At 39.2% G+C, this 23,967-nt stretch overlaps 2 protein-coding genes and 2 long non-coding RNA genes across 9 annotated transcripts; 2 read left to right on the top strand and 2 right to left on the bottom strand.

Moving 5' to 3' along the window:
• The first annotated feature begins 8,669 nt into the window (after positions 1–8,669).
• LOC130687782 (uncharacterized) lies at positions 8,670–9,517 on the top strand. Its single transcript, XR_009000260.1, has 3 exons — positions 8,670–8,801; positions 8,869–9,210; positions 9,314–9,517. It is a non-coding gene; the product is annotated as an uncharacterized LOC130687782 (long non-coding RNA).
• Positions 9,518–10,671: 1,154 nt separating this feature from the next.
• Positions 10,672–11,700, bottom strand: LOC130687787 (uncharacterized). Its single transcript, XM_057510962.2, has 3 exons — positions 11,565–11,700; positions 11,427–11,497; positions 10,672–11,337 (listed from the first exon to the last, which is right to left on the bottom strand). Exons 1-3 carry the CDS (start codon positions 11,587–11,589, stop codon positions 10,876–10,878), a joined length of 558 nt encoding a protein of 185 aa, XP_057366945.1. The 5' UTR covers positions 11,590–11,700; the 3' UTR covers positions 10,672–10,875.
• A 776-nt stretch (positions 11,701–12,476) lies between these two features.
• LOC130687591 (uncharacterized) lies at positions 12,477–18,853 on the bottom strand. 6 transcript variants are annotated; one of them, XR_009000176.2, is made up of 21 exons: positions 18,746–18,840; positions 18,634–18,664; positions 18,508–18,576; positions 18,367–18,454; positions 18,116–18,301; positions 17,863–18,055; positions 17,241–17,636; positions 17,004–17,176; positions 16,757–16,925; positions 16,546–16,683; positions 16,395–16,485; positions 16,181–16,331; positions 15,794–16,121; positions 15,594–15,732; positions 15,403–15,528; positions 14,545–14,787; positions 14,325–14,472; positions 14,228–14,258; positions 13,273–13,917; positions 12,784–13,211; positions 12,477–12,720 (listed from the first exon to the last, which is right to left on the bottom strand). It is a non-coding gene; the product is annotated as an uncharacterized LOC130687591 (long non-coding RNA). The 6 variants fall into 6 exon arrangements; XR_009420773.1 differs by having other exon boundaries at positions 18,367–18,449; positions 18,634–18,659; positions 18,746–18,835; XR_009420774.1 differs by having other exon boundaries at positions 18,508–18,565; positions 18,746–18,835.
• Positions 18,854–21,054: 2,201 nt separating this feature from the next.
• LOC130687535 (COP9 signalosome complex subunit 2) lies at positions 21,055–23,578 on the top strand. Its single transcript, XM_057510711.2, has 9 exons — positions 21,055–21,221; positions 21,434–21,471; positions 21,541–21,741; positions 21,806–21,931; positions 21,997–22,164; positions 22,259–22,572; positions 22,637–22,827; positions 22,912–23,053; positions 23,134–23,578. Exons 1-9 carry the CDS (start codon positions 21,206–21,208, stop codon positions 23,276–23,278), a joined length of 1,341 nt encoding a protein of 446 aa, XP_057366694.1. The 5' UTR covers positions 21,055–21,205; the 3' UTR covers positions 23,279–23,578.
• The last annotated feature ends 389 nt before the right edge of the window (positions 23,579–23,967 follow it).

Below are 23,967 nucleotides of genomic sequence, written 5' to 3' on the forward strand. Positions count from 1 at the left end.
TGAAACTATCACACAGATATATCACTACAGCCTCTCCATCCATCGAAGCTATTCTCTTTCTCTTGATTAGCGAATGCCAATTGCCTCGTCGCCACGCGTCCATTATCACCGTCCCATCGCCAAGCTTTCCATTTCATTTCGTTTTTTGTTTTTTTTTGTTTTAAAGGGAAAAAAAAAAAATTCAATTTATGAGAGGGGGGAAAAATAATAAATGGGATAGAATAAAAATATAAAAAAAAAAAAAAATAAAACAGAAAACATGATCATCGCAGTCAGTCAACGTGTGTCGCTCTCTCGACAAAAAAAAAAAGAAAGGAAAGGAAAGAAATGCCTTTGATATGAAAGACGAGTCGTCATTAAACCGTTCCACACCGGTAATCACGTCTCATCAGTACATCTACACGCGTAGAGATTAAGAAGCGGGGCGGGCACAAGTGGGGCAAAAACGCGTCCACAAAAAAAAAAATAGGAAAATTCTTTGCCACATCATCGCATCCAACGATCGAATTTATTTTCTCTCTTCGATCTTTCTCAGTTTGCCTATTCATCGCGATAAATCGCCTTCCCCATATTGAGAACCCAAACCAAAAACAAAACAAAACATACCGAAAGTCTTTCGGTAAGAGACGCTTCCATCTCGGTGTTATTGGTCTATAAGAGGGAAAGAAAGAAGCCCCAAACGAGCCAACTTTGCGAAGAAATCGAAAAGGAAAACGTTGAGGCACCCGTCCAAAGGAACGATGAGAAGTGGTTGGCAAATGGTTCTCACCGCATGATGTCGAACACGACCCCGTTACGTTCGAAAAAAAAAACCAACGGACGTCGCCATATGCGTTTGTATACTAGTTGGGTTATTTCCCTTTTCTTTTTCTTTTTTTTTTCTTTCGTTCTCTTTGTGGGTTTTTATTTTTTTTTTTTTTTCTTCTTGCCCATTTTCTATTCGAATAGTTTGAGCAAGTACTGGCGTCCGTCCAATGTACGAAAAGTCACAACGGGCGTCGTTGACTGGAAAGGTTGGATGAACATGATCTCTCGACTCTATAATCATCTCGTCCATGGGGGGTCTGCTGCTTTCGTTTCGTACAGTTTTTTTTTTTTTTTTTTTTTCAAAAGTCCATCACCAGCCCCTCCTTTCTTTTCGTCTCTTTTCTTTTGGCTTTTTTATTTATTTCGAATATATAAACGATAGTACAGGACGCATACGTTTTTTTTTTTTTTCCTTCTCTTTATCGTACGTACTTTGCGTTTGCCGGAAAAATGGGGATGCGAGTGAGCGACGAGACTTCACATGGCTGTGTGTAGTAAGCGCTGCTATGGGGAGCAAGAGACAGTCAATCGTTCAATGAGGACCTTCTCCAATTACCACTGGCCTAGATATAATGTCCGTTGATGCCTCCAATCACACGGCAATCGCGTTCTATTTGTGTGTTCTGATTCCTTTTCATCATCGTATAGATAGAGCCATCGGTTTTGGGGACATTCTTCCGCATCGAACGACAGCCTCCGTTCGAATAAAAAAAATAAGAGTATTATGCAGACAGCGAATAAAGACTATATCTATCCAGGCTGCCAGTAGGTAGTGGTGGACTGGGAAATTGTTTACAAGTCGACGACTCGGCTTGGCTTTTATGTTTGTTTTTGTTTTGTTTTGTTTGTCTTCTATTGAAAAGCGAACCGCCGTTTGCTGCGTTGTAAGGTGAGACGAGCGTTATCGTCCCAATTGGGCCGGCCCAGGCTTAGCTGACGATACATTTGATGGAAATAAAGACGAATGGCAGTAAAGAAGTTTAACAGTCAATCGGGGAGGAGTTAAACAACAGCCAGATGCGATTTCTCTTTGAAATAATGAAATACGTGCCTCTTGTTTGGGTTTTTTTTTTTTTTTTAACTCTCTTTGACGGTTGAGGTTATTGCGTGCGTTTAGAACGACGGGTCAGCATTTCTTTGCGATCGGAGTAGAAAGAGAGAGAGAGAGAGAGAGAGAGAGAGAGAGAGAAAGGGCGTTTTTTTGTTTTTCTTTTGCAGTGCTAGATTTATTTTTAACTGGCAAGATGTTTGATGGCGATGCGATAATCGGAACCTACAAATCGCCCATGTCGTTCGTGTGAAAATCAAAGCGCCTCTTTTTATCATTCGATTCGGGGTCGTCATGAATCTGAAACAACGGCAACGCAAATCAAAACAATAGCAAGGAGGAAGAGAAAAAAGAAAACAAATTCATATTGGACGGGAATTGTCGCACTTGTGCGATAATCACGAACTTTTGATTGTTCCAACGCATCATGCGCTCGTTTTTTTTTTTTTTTTTTGTCCTCATGTAATCGCAAACGGGAGGGACATTGGGTCCGTCTTTACATGTCAATGCAAAGAGGAAGGCCACCTTGAGCGTTTTAGATCCATTGCGGCAGATGCTCTCGAATGACTCGGAAAAAAAAACAAACAAAAAAAACAAACGGAGAATCATGGCGAACTGTGTGATGAGACCAAGCGATAAGGGCAAAGAGCGCACGTACTGTACATCTTCGATGGAGGTCCGGCACGCTGACTATATAGGCAATCCGTATCTGTGTAGGCGACTTGCAGTAGTCAAGAAATGAAAAGAAAAAGGAGGACGTTGGATATGCTTTATTGTTATCAGGGACTCTGAATCCATCATCATCGATATGTGCGCCCGTATATTGTGTTTCACGTGTGTCTCCGCCGGCACGCTTCCCACTCGACTCTTGGCCTCATCCAACTGTCGGTTTTATGTTCCAGCCGTAACGACCTTATCGAATGACAACGGAACACACACACACACACAGACACACACAGCACTTGTCGTCGCTTTCAGTCTTTGGTGTTTTTTTTTTTCTTATCAGATAGAGACTATAGAACAAATCGTTGTCTTGCCTTTTCAAATGATTTGAGAATTTTGTCAATTTCAATTCTATTTGAAATGGAATGAACCTCGATATCATTCTAACAAGACTATTTAATATGTGACATTTGGAATTCCAACTGCGTCAGTTTTGATGTATTCCTTTTTTTTTTTCTGTTCGTGCAATTTGGGAAGGTTTTTGGATTCCGACGGATGGACGATCAGATCTAATCCGCGCTTGATTCGTTTTGTTTTTTTCCCGGAACTCGTTGTTATCCACCGATGAGACCGGATATTTAAAAAAAAAAAAGAAAGAAAAAGGGGTGCCACGTGCTCCCTATTTTGTTACAAACACTTTTGTTTTCATTGGCCTGTTGAGAACGTCGCGTATGCGCGTGCTGCGTCGCAGTCGATCGCATTTCACGTCTCTCTTCCGGCCCGCACACGCATCCCAGTTCCGTCACTTATCGGCATCTTTTATAGCCTATGTTATAATCTTTTCCCCCTGTTAACCCCTTAAACGGCTACGCGATGGTAGATTTTGACTGCAAACGACCCAGGAAATTCCTTGATTTCCTTGCCTCACTGCAGCGTTGTGTTGCAGCTTACGCGCATAGGTGTAGGCAGATCGAGTGACACGAGTCGTGCTTCTTTTTTCTTCAGCTGGCTTGCGCCTTCCATCTCTATTCACCAGTTTATCAAATGAGGGAATATCTTGCGTGCTACAGGAGGAAGCAAATATATATATATAAAAAAAAGAGGAAGTTTCCCTTGCGCGCGTTATCAAGTCTTTGCCATCAACGTCTCGACAATAGACGCGTCTATAGCACCCCCCCCCCTCCTTGCCTGTCCTTCTTTCATTTGATTTTTTTTTTTTTTTTTTTTTTTATGTAATAATAATACAATATTTCTCCCCTTTGAGGCTTGCGAGATGGGGCGACGTGATGGAGATTTCAACAACAACGCGCATAGACGAAGTAAAAAGAGGAAAAAGAAATCACCACCCTCGAAACCTCCTTCTTCCTTCCTTCGTCTTTCTCGTGTGTCTATCAAAAGGAGGAGGGAGGGGGGCGCTCAGCACAAGCGGGAGGGGGGTAGTGCCGAAGAAGACGGGCGGATGTGGGAGGAGACGCGTCGTCGTACGTCGCAATAGCAAGGGGGAGGACTGAAAAAAAAAAAAAAAAGAGTAAAAGGAACCGAGACGCCCCTGTGATCTTTGCGTCTCAGCACGGGACAATAAAAAAAAAAAAGAAAAAAAAAAAAGGGGGAAAAATTTACAATAGGGAATCGTCGAATGGGAGAGACGTCGATGTCGTCGTCGTCGTCAATGCTCGGCAACCTGTAACCATGGCGTCTTTCCGGTTCACCACCATCAATTGCGTACGCTTAAACATACGCCTCTTGCCTCGTATCTATTTGTCTTTTTATTTTTATTTTTTTTCCCATTTCATTTGCTACCGGAACGGAGGGAGGGTTTGCTCTATTATCATAGACGTGCTATAGATTTCCCTCTCCTTATTTATTTATTTATTTATTTTTTATTCATCTTTTTTATTGCTATAAGTTGTGCTTTACGTTATTTGTTTGTTAATATAACTTTTCCTATTGGAATATTGCAATGAACTTTGCCTGGGCGCAAGCAAAGTCTCATCAATGACTTTGAGGCTCATATCTTTTTGTGGGATAGGGGGAAGTGGGGGGGGGGGGGGCCACGAGAGCAAAGTGTAATCGTTTCCGCATTTGTTTGCCTGCTTTGTCCATATCCACGTAAGCAGAACGTAGATATTGGTGTTGCCGAGCAGCGATCATCAAATTGTTAATAACCATGTTGATGTATTCTTATTTTATTTTTGTTGTGTGTATGTGTGTGTGTGACGAGTCTATATTAGCAGTCGAGGGCAAATGTTAAGGGAATGCCTGGAAAGCCATTCCAAAAATGGCAATTACATAAGAGGGATCTTTTTGTTTGTTTCAGATCCTGCAAACATTAAGATCCTCGACATTTAAGGAACTGGCGAGACGTTTATTCGTTTTTTTGTTCCCCATTTACGTAACAAAAATCTTGAAAGTGTTACGTAATAGTTAGGAGTTTACGCTATTAGCATCACGTCCGCTGAGATTGAGATTACCATTTTTTATTCAAATCAAATCCGTATAGCAAAGGAAAGGAAGTCTCCGTCAAGATCTTATAGGTTCAGCGGAAGTGGATTCTGCAATTGGACTCCAGGTGTTATTTTTGAATTGCGTAAGCGATGTTTCATTTGTAAGCATCGGAAATCAAAAATTGTTATTACCAATATTTTTGTATTGCGACCCCTTTTTCTTCCCTCCCTTTTTCCGGAAGCGAGAACAGCTTGTCCTCTATTTAGTGATATCTTATTCTTCTTTCTCAAAGCGGGTAGGGGGGGGGGGGGAGGCGTCGCGTCGCATCTCGACGGTGTGGTCCCAGGTGTGCCGCCGAAATAGGAAGCACGTCGCGAGACGTCTTCGCCCGATATATAACAAGGCAAGAGGGTGTGCTTCAGGCAAAAAAGGAACTCGGAAGTAGGCTGAACCGTGCGTCTCCCTCTTTTTTTAACGCCCAACGACGCTCCCCTCTTTACATTATAGACTCGGCTTTTTCTCAATGTTTTTTCTATACGCTACCGTCCTCCGTTTGGGTGTGTCAAAGTCTACATTGAGAAATGAAATGAAAAAAGTACGCGGATGCAGAGAGGGAGGAGGGGGCAGCCCCCCCCCCCCTTTTCTATTTGAGAGTTCCCCCCCAAAATAAAAAAAAAAAAAAACGTCCCAGGCACAGCAAACACGAGAACGTGCGACCCGCCCTCCGTAATAGCGGAAGAAGAGGTAGAAAGAGAAACTTCTCTTATTTCATCATCACTTTTTATTCCATTAAAAAAAATATAGATGTATGTTCCATTCATTCGCTTGCTTTTATAGGATATATCGGACAAAAGTCAGCAAGAGGAGTATGTATATCGAAGTTATATTCGTACTACATCCTCTCAACAATTCCGGTCCGTGTGTGCACGTCTGCACAGAAGGCAAAGAAGGGGCGGGATTTGAAAAAAAAAAAAAAAAAATGTATAAAATCCAGACTGAATTGCATAAGCGTTAAGTATAGGGTAGATGTGAGTGTGTGTGTGTGTGTGTGGAATATTTTGCTGCTCGTTCCAACCACCAACGCCGGGAGAAAGCAGATGAAAACATGGTCGGAAAATTACATAGATATCGGAATATGCGATATGTCGAAGTTAGGGAGGGACAACATAATGGTCGTTTGCGCCATCGTGGAACGAACGCATAGTTTTCGGAACGTTTTCAACGTCAACTCCGCCTCTTGGAGCTTATGAAAAATACTAGAATTCATCCAGCGCGTATTTCATAGTGAGTATATAATGACACCCCAATTTTTTGAAAAAATTTTGTATTGAATATTCGTATACGTTATCCGCCCATACAATAATAGAGTGGGCAAGTCAAGCTGTTGGGCCGGCCTCTTTTCGAAAGGCCAACATCAACTGGGAAACGTCAAAAGCCACCAAATGCATGGCCTCGGTTCGAAAAAAAAAAAAAAGATAAAGATAATGGTAAGGGCTAGATTAATCCTGGACGCCAGCAGACTATGTATGCAACATGGTTCCCTAAAGTCGTCATGAACGCGCGCTCGGTTTCAAGTTGCATTCAGGAGAAGCAATTTCCGTCTATTGTGATACGCCAACCATTGGATTCGTGTTCAAACTATGCATCCGCAGCCTACTACCTAAGGTAGGTAAACATCGATGAAATATTTCTCGTTTTCAAATGTTTTTAATGTGTTTTAACGTAACATTATCGTTTGGCTTTAATGGGTTGACACGAACAAGTACAGTAAATAACAATGAATTGGTGGTTTGTATTGTTTCATATGGTTATGAGGCGATATTCTGTAAACACTTCTTTGATATTTGGACTTGAACGGGTAGTTTTTTCTATGACTAATGTGCCGAATAACTGAGCTTTTCATTCGTAATGTTCTCGTAGACCTATGATGGCAACCGAGTGCACGCCCAGGTAATGGTAGAATTGCATGACAGAGCAACCGCTAAATAGTGTCGTTGTTTATAATACAACTCTGCGCTGCCACGAATACGGTGGTGTGTCGCGCACCCAGTTTTTCTCGCTCAATCATAGCCGCTTAGAACAGATTTTGTATCACGCTATGCACGAATTGCTGAGTAGGAGACTGCCGTTTCACGAAAGTGTCGAACTATCCTAAACTACCCAACTTGGATTTTTATTCAGGTTCGTATGAATACATTTCACATGGCTGTTGTTTTTTAATATTTCGCGTTTTTTTCATTTCTGTTTTTTTTTTTTTTTTAAAGAATTATTCTGGAACATTAGAGCGGATCACTCGTCAGCAACAATGAAAATTCAACAAAAATGAAAATGTGCCAACTATTTTATACTACGAGCGTACAGTACACTGTGTTCCACAAATTTTCCGATAGGGTTCGGCCCAGGTTGCTTTTGAACCGCGGCAACCGTTTACTGTGCCGGCTAAATTGACCATATATAGTTTTTCAAACGAAAATATGGCAATCCGTTTTACCCCCAAAAAAAAAAAAAAAATTTCTATGGCAATCCGTTTTACCCCAAAAAAAAAAAAAAAAAATATCGGCCTTTTTTTTCTGTTTCACTGCTATCGCCATCTACCGGTCAAGCCGAAAAGTCGGGCTTATTTTTAAAAACCTGTCCAAACTGTATTTCCACTAGATGGCGCTGCAGATGCATCAGCCTCTAGCGTCTGAAATCGAACTATAATTTTTTGTTGACATGTGATTGTTTACTTTGTTTTTACGTTAACAACGTGTATTTGAGTTTCCCTCGTCTGAACGTTATCGTTATTTCTGTTTTTTGTTGTTGTTTTTACCTCCACCGCTATTATCCATGTGCAAATATTGCACTACTTCGTTACCTAAACGAAATGTCAGCCGTTGCACTTGGGCTTAGAATGAGGTAATATTAACATACTTTTGGAAAACCAGGTCTCATGTTGTATCATTCTGTGTAAAGCCAGTGTTACAAGCAGAACTGTGCCAAAATATTCACAGTCTGTAACAGAAGGTTTTTTTGTTGGACCTTCAAGAAATTCTAACAAGATGTGCTATTTGCTATCAATATTCCACAAGAATTGGATCTCCTGTTTACTTTGGCACTGGCAATAATGTAAACATGAAGACTTGTTATGGACAATATCTACAATTGGTACAATTGACAGATGGGGTGAAACCACAGTATGACGAAATAGCCTGACGACGTTTGGCAACCGCAAAGTACGCTACAGCGCCGCACGATGCAGCAGAAAAATTCGGTGAGTGTATGTAGAGAATCACCTAGAAATCTGACCGGGAGGTGGCGAGAGCAGTGAAACGGAAAAAAAAGGCCGATATTCGTTTTTATTTTGGGGGAGAGGGGGGAGTTAAAACGGATTGCCATAGATTGCATCAAACTCTCCATTCGGCAACTCAAGTGTGGATATGTTTTTCTTTGATAATTATTTTATTTTGCTTCTATGCTTGGTAAACTGCAATCGTGCCCAATATTTTTGCCTTTGCATTTTAGGTCTACTCTAGGTGATCTATACCTGATCCTGAGTTTTAAAGTGATCTGCTTTCACAGCTACATTTCTGTGTTCTTTTCCGTTGGTCTATGGTTCTGAATTGAGGCAAGTATATCTATTATGCTATGTCACTAAGTACTAAAGGGAAGGGAATAATTGAAGTTGATTGAGATCTATTCTGATTCTCCTGATATCCATCTCAACAGGTTTTTATTTGCTTTTCAACATCCATTTAATAGTGGTACATGTGGCTTTGATTAATATTACCATAAAGACTGCTGAAAATGGGTGTGGTACGGAAACCCAGAAATGGCATGAGTTCAACATCAAACATGGGTTAGGTACTTCTCGGTTTTTTGTCTATCAAAAAAGTATTTTTAATGCTATTATTTTGCATTCACAGAATTTTAGCTGGGGACCAAGTCAAGTCTGGAAGTGTTACAGGATAGAAGAGTGAGCCTACAGTTGAAAAAACACAGTGCATTACCATTAAGGTATGAGGTAAAGTAATAGAGTATGCACATTGTCTAATGAGAAGTACCATCTTGTGTAAATGAATCTTGTATAACAGCAATCCTTTATAGTTCTGTCACAGCTAGAAGCCTCAAATAATTCTGCTTTTCTTGCTCAAGAACAACTTGTCCTTTACATTCAGAGTGTTGGTGAAGCTGGGTACTTAAATGGCCCTAAAGATGTTTCACTTCGCTGGCATTGCAGCGATGAACATCATACATGGACTCTTTAGGTATGAATGGAATTTTCTTGAAAAAATTTTTAATTAGTGCCGAAGCATTTCTCCTCCTTTTTGCCAACCATGTCTAATTTACAAAAAAAAATTTATCCAATAGGAAAGGATTTTCAGCATACTGGGAACACAACTATCAACAATGCAACATACTACGGGTGCTATTTTATCATTCAAGAGCCTTATACAATGATTTTCATCTGCAATTTGTATGGCCTTTCCCAAGCTTCTGCCAGAAGTTGAATCTATGAGTCATGTAAGTCACATGAGCAACAATTGAGATGCTTAATGGTGTTGTTTTTCTTTTCTCAGTATAGGTTAAGAGTAACATTGGATCTGACAAGATTCTTGCTTGGGGCAAGACACTGAATAAATTTAATGATTGGATGGATGACATGACATTTCTATACTTAATTCGGATTCCCCAGACGGTATTTGATATTAAAAAAATTGAAGTGCATATCTGGGCTCCCTTCTTTTCTGAAGCCCCGTTTCCCCTTGACTCATAATAAGCCCGTAGGGGGTCATGCCCCTACTGTACGGTATATATAAAAATAACATATACCGAGGTTTGGAGGGCTCTGGCCGGAAAGGGGACGTGGGGTGCCGCTTAGTCCGATGATGTGTTCACGGAGGGCGATGTGGCTACCCACAAATCCGAACTAAAGGTTAATCGCTCCTGTAAAAATGTTCCAAATCTTCAGCTCTTCTTCCGGCTTCTCTTAGCCAATCACCGGGTAATCTCCCCGGTGGGTCAACAAGGCAGTGTCTCCCCCTGCCTGGGTTGACGGCAACTTTTGAAAGGGCTATTGTGCCTTTTTAAAGTTGCAAAAATAATTGTAATGCGCAGAGAATTGTCAATAAAAATTTTTTTATAAAATATTTTTTCCAAAACTTGTTTCTTACATTTTCTGTTTTCGCTGTGTTCACACATCACGTTTATCAACTTTCTTTTTTATTTGACTTACTCAATTCATCTTTATTGTTTTTTTTGGTTTACTTTTATATTTATTATTTAGTTTTACATTAGCTGACATGGGGATCGAACCCTAGTAATCTAGCGTGACAACCACACGCTTTACCATTATTCCAACCATGAACTTATGAAGAACTAATGTAGATTCAATAATAAGCTAATGTGAATTGCATATCTATATAGGTAACACATTCCTAACAATATGGTTAGGAGCAGCTATGACATAACAGTAGCATGCTGGCCTGCGACGTAAGAAGTCTGTGGTTCGATCCCCATATCAGTTAATGTATAACAAAATAATAAATACAAAAGTAAATAATGTAAACTCGTTTTTATTGTCCCTCCTTCCACCCACATATCCACCACTATTACATACATTTCAAAAAACCAATACAACATACAATACATACACAAATACACTTAAAACTAACCCGTTGGCTGCCACGCCACCTATCTACAATAGCTACTGTCGCTATCAAAGGGATAGCGACCAAGGGGGCCGGGTGGGCCGGGTTGAGACGGCGATGAGACCTTTACGGAAATGCACATCCCAGGTCTACATCGCCGTCTCGATCAAGGGATTCCCTGTGGTGCATTGCCTTTGGGGCCATTCGGCCAATCTTGGGCAGTGGCGCTGCTCCACCCCATGGCAGATAGACCATGGAGTAGAACAGCGCGGCCCGTCCCTGTCAAGCTACAAAAAAAAGGGGACCAAAGTGGGTGGGTGGCAGCCAACGGGTCAATTTGCAAGACATAATACAACATAAAACAAACAACCATACCACGAAGACGAGGTGACGAAGGGGAGGCGAAGACGGGGCGATGGGCGAGGTGGAGACCGGACGACGGGCGATGCAAAGACGGGACGACGGGCGATGCAAAGACGGGACGACGGGCGATGCGAAGACGGGACGACGGGCGCAAACGGGACGACCAGCGATGCAAAGTCGGGACGACGGGCGAAGCAAAGATGGGATGACGGGCGAAGCGAAAGACGGGATGACGGGCGAAGCGAAAGACGGGATGACGGGCGAAGCGAAAGACGGGATGACGGGCGAAGCGAAGACAGGACGACGGCCGAAGCGAAGACAAGACGACGGCCGAAGCGAAGACGAGATGACGGGCGTGGCGAAGACGAAGAAGGCTTTGTTCTAAATCGTAAAAGTAAAGAAAAAAGAACTAGTTAATGGGAAATATAAGATTGATGTTGTAATCAAACGCTGAAAGCAATTTGACTTACTTCTGCTGTCCGATGGCTAGAAAGACTGTAGGGCCAGAAAATAGGCAGCAGACGGCTAATAGTTGGCAATTCTATGGTTAAATGTTCAATTTAAATAAAAAAGCAAACTATATGAGGCATAAGAAAAATTTAAAGTACCAGTAGAAATTGTATTGAGGTACATGTATGTGTCCGTTGGTAGGCTAAGTAGAGATTATAACTGCCAAAATGACTGTCATTACAGTTGACACTGCAACGAAGATGAATATGGTGCACCACTCAGATCACGATTGACAGGAGACCATGAGTGGTTAAAGAGTAGAAGAATGATATTATGGTATTCCTACCCATACAATTAGCATCTTTGGTGACATTCCTCAACGGGAAGTATTCTTTACAAATGAAGTTTCATGACCTAAACCTCAAAAGCAAAATCCGTCAATGAGATTTTGATAACAAAACATTAGTCTTATACCTCTCAATGAGCACTGGTATAGTTAGATGAATGCAACATAGTAGGTTGCTAATAGTTTTTTGGTTTGACAGCTGGCATAGCTGATTACAAGATATGTACCATAAACACCAAGCATTCTGTGGGCTTCACTTCCAAAACACACTCAGGGATGAAAACGAACAGAAGCACTATAAGATTTTCTTGAGTTTTCCATTGGAATATGACATATTTAACAGAAACTTTCGAACACAGCTTTCACCGCTCCCATATAGTCAGCAAGTAAATAGTGGCACAGCAGCGTCATCTTGTTTTCCAATTAACAACCGGAAAATTCATCAAAATTGAAAATCTTGCTTTTTTGAGACGGGAACTGCACTGATGTGAATTCTTTAAACATACTTTTAGAGCGTGAATCCCCCCCCACCCCCATATTGGCTACTACCATTTCAATTTTATTTTAACAAATACAACGACCAAAACCACGAACGGCATTTTTAAAATATACCGATTTAACATGTTTTTGAGCCCGATTTTTTCACTGTCTTTTATTTATTTATCCAAAAACCTAGATATTTCTAGGAAAATACATGATTTGTGTTCACAGTTCAACAAGGATGCTGATTGCGCTTCACACACATCTAGAAATTTCGCAAGTTGACGTATCTCTGGATTGTTAGCTAGTCAACATCTGTATGCTAATACACTTTTCTTATTTTTAACAGCTGCAATGGTATTTCGATTACAAGTTCCACGGCAAAATTTCTCCATTGAGACAAGGACGCTAATTGTGCGTTATCTTGTGCCTATTGTCAATTAAATGGATACGCCGTCACTTTTCTGCTCGGAAGAGCTCACTTTGGCCTGGAATATTGTTTTGAATGGTGTAATTAGTATACATTGCATACATTAAATTGAATCAATTACTTTTTGGCATACGTTCTTTAATTGTGTGAGGCTGTCAAATCGTCGACAGGCGGTATCTAAAGGAGGAAATCAGCTAAGAGCTTGCGGACTCGTCAATAAACGCAAAACTATTAAAAAATTATAAAGGTAGCCTGAAACCAAATTGTAAAGAAAATTTAATTTTAGTTTCCTGCACTTCGGTACAGGTATCGTCGTCAACGTGGGCGCAGGTGATTTTTCCATGTTCATTGTATCAGGTCACCAACTTCTACCAGATGAGTCAAGAGGAAATGAGGTTACACGAACAGAAAATTGACCACACAATTCAACTGATAGATAAGACTATGATGCGTGGAAGTGAAATACACCACATCACAACTGTTAATACTGTCAGAACATTCACTACCCATGCAAAACATTTTCTGATTCATTGATATTCATCACCTAGCCTATACCAAGAAAACCAAACACAATTAGTGCGCAACATTTTGCTGATGAGTTAACATATACCTGACAAATTTACTGCAGACCAGCAATTCCTGATGGACTCCCACACAACATTCCAGATAAACAAAACAGTAGTAATTCCTGTACAAACATCTTGCAAAAGTGGTAAATATAATGCAGTAACTGGTAAATATAACATCTCACATGAACAACAAATGTGAACGGAGCCATTCGACAATGAAGTAAACAATTTCAAAAATGAATTTGCACAAAAAGGATTTTAACTAAAAAACTACTAGAGAACAAAGTTTTTCCTTCCACCTTTTCCTAATTTTAAAATCAATTAAAGAAACAAATTGTTAAGCAAATCTCACTGTGTACCTTTTTGTTGGTTGAATTTGGAAATGGCTTACTAGTTGGAATAAGTTTTTTTCTTTTACCCCAAATTTGCTTTCCGGGCAGCGCACTTCTAACCTTCTCTGTTGATCACAATACCTGCATGACCCGCTGCAGAATTATCACAAGTGAAGAGGAAATCGGGTCACAGATACAAAGGGGCCCAGGTACCCGTTTATTTTCTTTAAATACCATAACGCGTGAAATAAACGAATCCGAAGAGCTTCGGTAATCATTCCAACTACCATAATTTTTTTGGTACTGAGCCTCCGTCAATTTTCTTTTCCCAATTCTTTATAATTACGAATCTGCCTTTAGAAAAACAAAACAAGAATCAGTGTACATTTCTTGTCAATTGAATTACGTAAAACTGTGGAATCCTAGAGACATATTATGCAAACTCTTCGAATCCCTTGAAAGCAGAAAACTTTCTGCTAAAAGATCCATGTAAGCCAGATACAGGTCAACTAGTACTCCCTTTTCAACTGGCATTGGCAGTGATAAATAACAAGTAGGATCAAATTGCAACTGAGACCCCATCGGACCCCAGACACACCACAGCCAATTTCAATACCCAACTAAAGAGATCTACTACTACAGAATCTCTCTGTATTCTACTTACGATAAAATACCCAATATTCATGTGCAGCTTCCTGAAAAATAAAATGAGTTGGAACACAAATGAACCTTGCTAATAAAAAAAAAACTAGCTATTTCACCTATATTTTGTCAGTGTCCATCGATGCAAGACTTCTTCAAAATCGGATTCAGATGTTCGTCTAAGCCCCCCAGAACAACGTAGAGTAGTTCTCGCGAAGCAGGATGCTGGTATCCGGGAAACTGAGGAACAAATCTACCGACTTGCAACTTACCCAATTCAAAATCGTTATGATGCACAAGTTAAAAACCTAGCTTTTACAAAGCAAGTAAATGGTATACCTTAAATACACTCGAAGGTAATGCATGGTCACCTTGGCAACGTATTCGCCAGACCACATTGTTCGTACAAGATGGCGGCGAGCATTTGCAGTTCCTCCCTTGAATTTCACCTACAAAAAGGAAGGTCTGCCACGTTCGGCTGCCGTGATATAACCAGCCGCTACGACGCCATGTTACATGTTGCCATCAGCAGCTTAGCTCAGCACAGCACCTGGGCCACCTAGCGACTAGCCCCCTACGAGACTAAAGCAAATATTTTGTTTGACAAATACGACTTTAATTGGGTGTTAAGAATAATGAGTTTGTATAAATGAGCACTTCCTAAAAAGTAAAATTAAATTACAAATGAATTAATAACTGAATTAAGAAAAGAAATTAATGAATTTAGTCTATTGCAAATTTGCTACAGCTTTTGCGGATGACAGTAATGAAAAGAAAAAAAGAAAAGAAAAAAAATAAAATAAATGCAAGGAAAATTTGTTGCTAATGAAAAAAGAATTTAAAATGGGATGGTAAGAAAAAAAAAACCTAGATACTGAAATAAACCACAAAAAAAAAAAACAGAAAGACTAAGAACTTAATCTATTTAACTATGTGCGTTAATTTGTACGATGTTTCGCCGACTGGATTATTCGCAACAACGTGACGTTTCTAATAATAACTTATACATCTATTTACTAATGCCATCAACATTCGTTTTTCAAAATACGGAATTACATGACATCACGCATTTTACCGCCTACTCCCTCCGAGACTCTACGCAATTTTTATCAAAATCTTTTTGTTATGGGAACTTACTGAACAATGAGTCGTGTAATTTATTGTTTTCAATCTATTTTACGGAAGCCAAACCATTACCTGTATGCACCATCATTGACGAGAGCGGTAGGTTGTCAGGGTAGGCCGAATCTTTTCATAAGTTTATCCTGTTCCGTGAGATCTTTTCTAACTTTTGTCCTCATGTAAAAGATGGGGCAATCTCGGCTAAATGTGACAATTGTTTAGTATTAAGTATGTAACATGATTATGATATCACTCAAACTATTTACTTGGAACAAAGAATCTCTTCGTTGAGATTTCCATGGCACCGTTGACATTCTGTCCATAAACGATTAAACTTCTATTCCGAGAGCATAAAGTTGGCCAGTTTCCCTCTGGTAGAACTCCGATTCTTTCGGCTTGCAAAATCTGTTTAAATGGAACAGTAATTTTAACAAACATCGCCGAGTTAGGCAGAAATTAGACTTACTTGCATACAGCACTATCGTCTGGAAGAACGGTTTTGCATCCAACACAGGTGGATTTGCATGTGGTAAAGCTAGCCAATCCACCAATTTTTGAAGTAACAACTGAAGGCGTCCGGGTATGGTAACCATCTACAATACGGAATACAAACGGTTCAATTATGTCAAGCAAATAAGTGCGATGAGTCCGTGTTTATGTAGCAACAATGATTCCGCTTTAGATCCAAGTATGGGTTCAAAAATCCAAACAAAGGGTTTTGAAAGCTGATTTTCCAGATAGTATTGGGCATCAATAGGTACGCTGTGTTCCAGGACAAAAATCGGGTCTTCCGCCTAAAGAAGACGTATGAAAACTTAATAGTTCATGAGAAATTTGAAATCCAAAGACGAACCTTGAGGTTCGTTTTTAGCAGCTGCGATAATGATATACGGAACTCGATCCCCTAATTTTGGGGTTGTACCAGCATCTCGCTTACGCATCTTGTGAGCTAGTTCCACAGGTGCCTGTTTGCTGGCGTAGTCTGTATCTGTTTTATTCAGCTCCTTTTTTATAAAAGAAGGCAAACGGATAAAATCACAGTATTCCAAAACATAGTTACGCTCTACCTTGGTAATCACCAGAAGTGAGATATCGACTTTGTTGCACAGCAAGTCGGAAGTTGTTTGTTTGGCGTATTCTAAGGCTCCATCCTGGTCTCTAAGAGAAAATATCAAACCCTCAAACTTCGAATACTAAAATTGATGACTTTTTGTTTACCGCTCCATCAAAATTTTCTGCAGACAGCTATTGATAAGATTGGCAACGAATTGGCAATTATCACGACGAACGGTTTCTGTATCTTTACAATCCATTTTGTCAAAATTTTCAGGTTTGGTCCAATACAATCCTGCATACCTGTGAAGACAGAAACAGTCAGTACAACTGGTATCTCATCTAAGAAGTCTTTATAAATCAGAACCGTAATTACCTCTTTTTGTTGATCAATAGGGGTAATAGACTTTTGCCAATTCGAAATTAATGGGTTTGACAAATTTTGCCGACACAAATGCGGCAGCTTCTCGGCCTAATTCCATGGCTTCGGCCACCGTGGGTACACCGAATTTCACCATTACGGAATCTGTGTTACCATAGATTACCTGACGTGATATTAAATTAAAAGAAAATCCATTAGTCAGTACTTCTGCAAATAATTATTCACAATCCAGGGATATTACTTTGGCGTCATGGGCATAGCCATTCTCGACGCAAAATTTAGACTCCACATCCTCTCTTGTTTTCTCAATCATAGTTCTGCCAAACGCCGTCACACTTTGCGAAATTTCCAGACAAGGCAATTTTCCGACTTGGGCGCCAGTGAAACCGTAAACATACAAACACGACGGATTCCCTACAGAGAAACAAATAGCATTACATCAGTCAAATCTCATACTCAAAAGCCATCGAGAACATACTTTCGTAGGCATCGTTGGATGGCTGACAAGTTTTTCAATATCGGGACCGAAAACCATAAAGCATTCGATCAGCTTCGTCCAAAATTAAAAACCTGGCCGTCGAGAAGTAAAATACTCCACGGTTGAGAAAATCCTCGAGTCGCCCCGCGGTCGCGACAAGAGTATTGCACCCAGCTTGAAGATTTGACCGCTGATGGCTCGCGACAGTACCTTCATATATAATGACAGATTTTAAAACCGAATTGTAGGAGAATTTACACGACCCGCGGTGAATTCGAATCGAAAATTCACGAGTAAGTGCGACAATTACAACTTCTGGCTTTTGGACCATGGCGGCGACGCACCAGCAACACCTTGTTCTAACAATATGTTCATAACCGGTACCAAGTACGCCGCCTATATGAAGAAATGTGAAATTTTAGATGACTTAATCAACGAATATCACGAAGGGTTTGTTGAGTATCTTAGATGCAATTGGACCTTTTAGCAGTCGCAATCACCGACGTGCCCACTCAAAATTACTTTTACCTCAACTTACCCAGTTCATACCGACCCATTCGAATCAAGTTAGTACGAGGGCATCAAGGTTTCAGAATTACACAGCGTTAATGAATTGGATTACCGTTTTGCCGGAGCCCGTGACAGCACAAGCAATCAAATATCTTTTGGCAAGAACAAGGACTAACTGCAACTGAAGCTTTCTGTACAGGTGTTGGTTTTATGTAGCCAGAATTCTTAATGTTTTGAAGTAGTAGTGGGCGCAGGCCGCCTTTTTCGAGTGATTTTATGTATTGAGGTACATCTTTTCCTGTAACCTGAAGCAAACCCAATAGATATTTTCAAATCATTAAATACTGTTTCGAAAAACGGCTTACCTGGATTCGATGGAGAACGACTTTATCAAAATTGTTAAAGCGTTCCCCACAGACGATCCCACTTAAACAGTTCCTTTTCATCGCTTGTCACAGCTTCCGGAATGTATTGTTCACGCGACTTTCTGTTTTTCGTCAATTCACGAATAGATTCGTACAGCCTTTTGAGGTGTGGCCAACTTCATGACACTAGGGGTAAGACAATGAACACTGGAACATAAAATATTTTTTGTGAAGATACAATTGATGTTTACATTGTAACACTTGCTGCCACCAATGACCCCTCCTTGTGGAAAATCCCTTGCTACATGGACCACTTCTTGGTTGGAAATGAACACTAAACTTTAATAAAAGAAAACTAGATACAAGTCTCATATTGACCTTATGACACCTACATGCTCGACTCCCACCTCCTCCTTGTGGGCATTCCATGGAAAAATGTCCTTTTCCAAACTGTTTAATAACTATGGATTAGCCAGACTAGAATGTACTAACCCGAATAGTATTTTTATTTTTCTTACCTCATGGCAAGTACGACTTCCACCTCCTAATCTTTCAAAGACAAAAAAATTTGTCCAACTCAAAATTATTCAAACATTAGTATCAGCTATTAATTATTATCTATAAGCGTACCTTGAAAAGCGTTGAAAAATGAGTAAATTAAACGCCAAAAATCGCCAAAGCCACGAGGTCAAGAAGCAAAATCGAGCGAGGAAGGCAGACTGCACGCGCTAAGCCAATCTAGAAATATGCCTGAAAAAACAACTGCCCGATGAGCCACGGTTTAAGGCGCCTCTTGTGGACGCAAAGGTCATTACGAGAAACTTTATCCGTCACAAATTAAATGTTTTTAAACAAATTTAAAGTAATCATCAAAAATCAAGATTTAACTTTAAAAAAAAAGAAAAAAACCGTAATACTTGGGGAAACACACTTTAATTACTTGCTCCTTTCCTTTAGTTTATTTCAAAATGGAGTATGATGATTTTTCGTTAACTATATTAACTAGAAATGTGACCGGTAGGTGGAAATAGCAGTAAAATAGCAAAAAGGCCAATATTTTTTTTTTTTATTTTAGGTAAAACGGATTGCCATACATAATAGTGCGTAATTGAAAAACTGCATCACTAACAGCAACAAAAAAAAGAAATATATCGTTTTTCATGGCAATCCGTTTTACCCCAAAAAAAAAAATTTCGGCCTATTTTTTCTTTTTTACAGCTATGGCCATCTATCGCCCGGATTCCTATTTAATTTTCTAAATACAACTTTACGCATTCTAGCCACATAAATATATATTTCATAAAAATGAAATGTAAAACTAATTCATTTTTGGACAAATTTCAAATTTGGCTTAAAATACATGATTTCGATTCAAAATTAAATGCTGATCACGGAAATCAAGTTTATTTTTCAATTGGTCTTAGAGTTTTTTAGTTAAACGTAAGAAACCAAAAAGATTTCTTGCGCTACAGCAATTTGTTTTCTTAAATTTAAAAAAAAAACACTAGCTTTACAAAAAAACTAATCCCGGAATTGAAATCACAGTACAATTTTGATTATTCCGTGTAATGCCTTATAGTTTTTTTATTAAACGTAAAAAACCAAAAAGATTTTTGGCACTACATTACTTTGTTTTCTTAAATTTAAAAAACCGCTTGTTTAACAAGAAAATTAATCCCAGAATTGAAATCAGCGTTCAATTTGATTATTCTGTGTAATTTTTGCTGAATTCGAAGAGATTCTGTTTTTCTGTTCCAAGAGATTCCGCTGATTTTCGTCAATTCTTGTCGTTTTTGTATCAATTAAAATTGCAAAAACGAATGGGAGACGCGGAACTGCAGCTTTTCTGCGAAATGGGAGACAAGTATTGCGTCGACAAGTTGAAATTGCGTGTGCTGATGCGTTAGAGAAGAGAATCGGACTTGGAAACGCAATAAGACTGCTCAAATGGTCCGATTTTTACGGAGTTGAAAAGATCTTTGAAGAAGTCATGCAATTTATTGAGTGCAACGGCCGGGAACTAATGGAACAGCCGGAATGGTTAATGCTTATTGTAAGGACTCCAGATAAACTTTAAAGTTAAGTAAGTTAGTTAGATTCTGTGATGTATTGCTCATGTTGCGTCCCCCCCCCCCTCCCGCCCCCCACTGACTCTTTTTCTCTGGTTTCGTTTTTTATCCGTATTTATATTGTTCCGAAATGTATGCTAATAATGTTAATTGCATCTACCAAAAGCAACATAATCATCCTAACGAGGCCGAAGATCTTCAAAAAATGGCCGAAAGAGAGGCGCTAAGAAAACAGGATGCCCCAAAAAAATCAAAAACTTTCCTTCGACTCCCTAAATAAAATTATTAAATGAATAAAAATTAAATAAATAAACCCAGGTTTTTCTTTCGAATGATTGATCGAAGACCTTACTCTCCGACGCCCTAGTTAGGACTGAATACTCACATTATCAAAATAATAAGCTTTCCAATATCCGCAAAATAGGATGAACAATAAGCAACTGGAAAACGAGGTTGGCAGTGGCTGCGCTAATAGCAAAAAAACCATATGCGCTCTGCGGCTAAATTTCCTTAAATATTTAAGAGTAGAACAAAAACAAAAACAGTAGCCAAATTGCACCATTGCCTACATTAAAAAAATTTTTTTTTACTAAATATGTCTTTAACCAAATATTGAAGAAACATCTAAAAATTAGGATTCTTCCATAACAGCCCATGTTAAATTTATCATTTCGTCTGAAGTCCCTCCCATGGGCGGGGCGAGTTACGCCGAGCACTATTTCACCAGTCCCATGGTGCAGTATAGGATGACGGCGGTCCTTTCGTACAGCAGCGGCAAGCAGCTGATCGTACTTCGTAGTTGTGGTTTATGGGTCCACTGCAACCCTTACTACGTTGCCGGTGAAAATCTAGCAGACGCAAAAGAAGTGAATTTTGCCTATGAAGTCGGAAGTACGAACCAAACATCGGCATCTGCAATCCTGAATAACTCTTCGTGAAATTACACGAATACTAAAGTTAATTTTTTAACAGCACGAACAAAGATTTGTGCACTGAAGACGAACCAACGATCTTTTCTGTAATGTCTGATGTCGAAGGTGAGCCTCATACTTCACTATAAACATTGTGTATAAGAAGAGAACATGACGTTTGTTATGTGCCCTAGTGTTTAAGCCAGAGACACTTATGAAAACCGGAAAGAATTTCGCTGTTGTCACATTTTTTGTTCTTCTCTTTTTGCCCTTTTTGTATTTGTGTTATTATTATAATTACTTGAAATAATTTTTGATCATCTTTGTTGGGTTTACAGATGACTTTATGTGTGCCGAAGATGAGGACTACGACCTGGTATGTTTCCAGTAACATGTTTCAATGTTCTATACCTTTTAGAGCATTATTTTTTTCCCAATGTTTTAGGAATATTCAGAAGACAGCAATTCTGAGCCGGATGTTGATCTAGAAAATCAGTACTACAATTCAAAGGCATTGAAGGAAGATGAACCTAAAGCTGCCCTTACATCATTCCAAAAAGTATTGGACTTAGAAATGCAAGGTGGTGAAAAAGGAGAATGGGGTTTCAAAGCACTGAAGCAGATGATCAAAATTCTTTTCACATTGGTACGTAGTTATCCCCATATAATCTAAAATGCAATTGAACGTGTTCAACATTTTGTTACTGTAGAATAACTATCCAGAAATGATGACACGGTACAAACAACTATTGACGTACATAAAGAGTGCAGTAACAAGAAACCACAGCGAAAAATCAATCAATTCTATCTTAGACTATATATCTACATCAAAACAAGTAAAAAGTTGAACATTTTAGAATTACATAATCATATAAAATTGAATCTTCAATTATTTTTTTAGATGGAGCTTCTTCAGGATTTCTATGAAACAACATTGGATGCTCTAAAAGACGCAAAAAACGATCGACTTTGGTTCAAGACAAATTCAAAACTAGGAAAGCTTTACTTCGATAGAGGAGATTACAACAAATTGGCGAAAATTCTCAAGCAATTGCATCAGTCTTGTCAGGTAAAATTTGGAAAAATTAGTATTCTTTCATGCCTCAACTATCAATGCATCCCAAGTAAAATAACCTTACCCACGACATGAATTAATTTTGTAGACGGATGAAGGAGAAGATGATTTGAAAAAGGGAACCCAACTACTTGAAATATATGCCTTGGAGATTCAGATGTACACTGCACAGAAAAACAACAAAAAACTGAAAGCGTTGTATGAACAATCTCTTCACATCAAATCAGCTATACCGCACCCACTGATCATGGGAGTTATTCGTGAATGCGGCGGCAAAATGCATCTTCGTGAAGGTGAATTTGAGAAAGCTCATACCGACTTTTTCGAAGCCTTTAAGAACTACGATGAATCCGGAAGTCCAAGGAGAACAACTTGCTTGAAATATTTAGTACTCGCTAATATGTGAGTTTTATTCCCCTACGTTTTTTGACGGAAAACTAATTTGAGTTTGTTGCCATTCACGTAGGTTAATGAAATCGGGAATTAATCCTTTCGACTCGCAAGAAGCTAAGCCTTACAAGAACGACCCCGAAATTTTAGCCATGACTAATTTAGTTTCAGCGTACCAAAACAATGATATTTCAGAGTTTGAGAAAATCCTTCGTCAAAATCATCGGAATATAATGGATGATCCTTTCATTCGCGAACATATTGAAGGTGAACTACCTTTAATTTTTTTAATTTAATGTTATCATAGTAACTGCTTTATATTTCATAATTCTTTTTGAATTCTTTTAAAAGATTTGTTGCGTAATATACGCACACAAGTTCTCATCAAACTCATTCGTCCCTATACAAGGATTCATATCCCGTCTATCTCAAAAGAGTTAAATGTAGATGTTAATGAAGTAGAGAGCTTGCTAGTCGCTTGCATTCTCGACAAGTAAGTTTCGTATTTACCCATTCAGGTTCAAGATGTTATTTATTTTCATGTCAATCTTTGCTTCTTCTCACTCATTTTAGTACGATCCAAGGGCGCATTGATCAAGTTAACCAAGTTCTTGAGCTGAATCAGCAACGCCAAGGAACAGCCCGTTACAACGCTCTTGACAATTGGACTTATCAGTTGTCTTCTCTTCATTTGGCCATCGCAAACAAGATGGCCTAATGTTACTTTGTGATGAGTTTATGGTATTCCTTGCTGTGCTGATAATGAATTTCTTTTTGTAATAGAAATACAGAATATGAACCGAAAACGAAATAGTGGGCGCGACAATATCTATGATTGTATTGAACTCAACTGCAGGACTATCCATATTCATGAATAAAGAAGCATTTCGTCAAAACGTTAGACCGGGCTTCTGAGCTTGCAGATGGAGACAACATTTTTATGTGGCCATAATAGCGCAAATTTTTATTTGTTTTTCGGGTTTTAATTCCAGTTAAAAATAAAATTGGATTCACTACACCAGGGCTTGAGAAAAAGAGCTGAGGTACAGTTATCAATTTTCGTCTAGACGCGTGAAAAGAAACTATCATTTGACGCTGTGCAGGCTCAACGCTAGCAGAAAGGTACAAAAAAGTTAAATTTCAGTTCAAACTACATTTCCATGTCAAGATTATTTATTCAGCTCAAACTAGTGCATGTCCCATACACAGTTGGTACAATCGCTCTAAATGAACACGCGAAAGATTTTCTGAACGGCTTGAAGACTCATTCTTATTGATGGGTTTCCGTGATGCCCAAGGTTAACACAGTAGAGTGGCATATAAATTTATACGCACAAGGCAATTACACGGTGCAAATACCATTTCAAATGTTGCATAATAAACGTCTTGCATTCCAAAGCTAAGGTA

This window comes from Daphnia carinata, chromosome 4 (assembly GCF_022539665.2).
Source record: "Daphnia carinata strain CSIRO-1 chromosome 4, CSIRO_AGI_Dcar_HiC_V3, whole genome shotgun sequence".
NCBI classification, from domain to species: domain Eukaryota; kingdom Metazoa; phylum Arthropoda; class Branchiopoda; order Diplostraca; family Daphniidae; genus Daphnia; species Daphnia carinata.

Bases quoted from the DNA above. Each gene is read 5' to 3' on its own strand.
- LOC130687787 (XM_057510962.2), bottom strand. From the start codon at position 11,589: ATGTACCTCAATACAATTTCTACTG. The intron at 11,498-11,564 runs GTACTTTAAATT...ATTTAACCATAG, and splicing joins CCTCAATACAATTTCTACTG to AATTGCCAACTATTAGCCGT. The intron at 11,338-11,426 runs GTAAGTCAAATT...TTTACGATTTAG, and splicing joins CTAGCCATCGGACAGCAGAA to AACAAAGCCTTCTTCGTCTT.
- LOC130687535 (XM_057510711.2), top strand. The intron at 21,932-21,996 runs GTAAAAAGTTGA...TTATTTTTTTAG, and splicing joins ATATATCTACATCAAAACAA to ATGGAGCTTCTTCAGGATTT. The intron at 23,054-23,133 runs GTAAGTTTCGTA...CACTCATTTTAG, and splicing joins GTCGCTTGCATTCTCGACAA to TACGATCCAAGGGCGCATTG.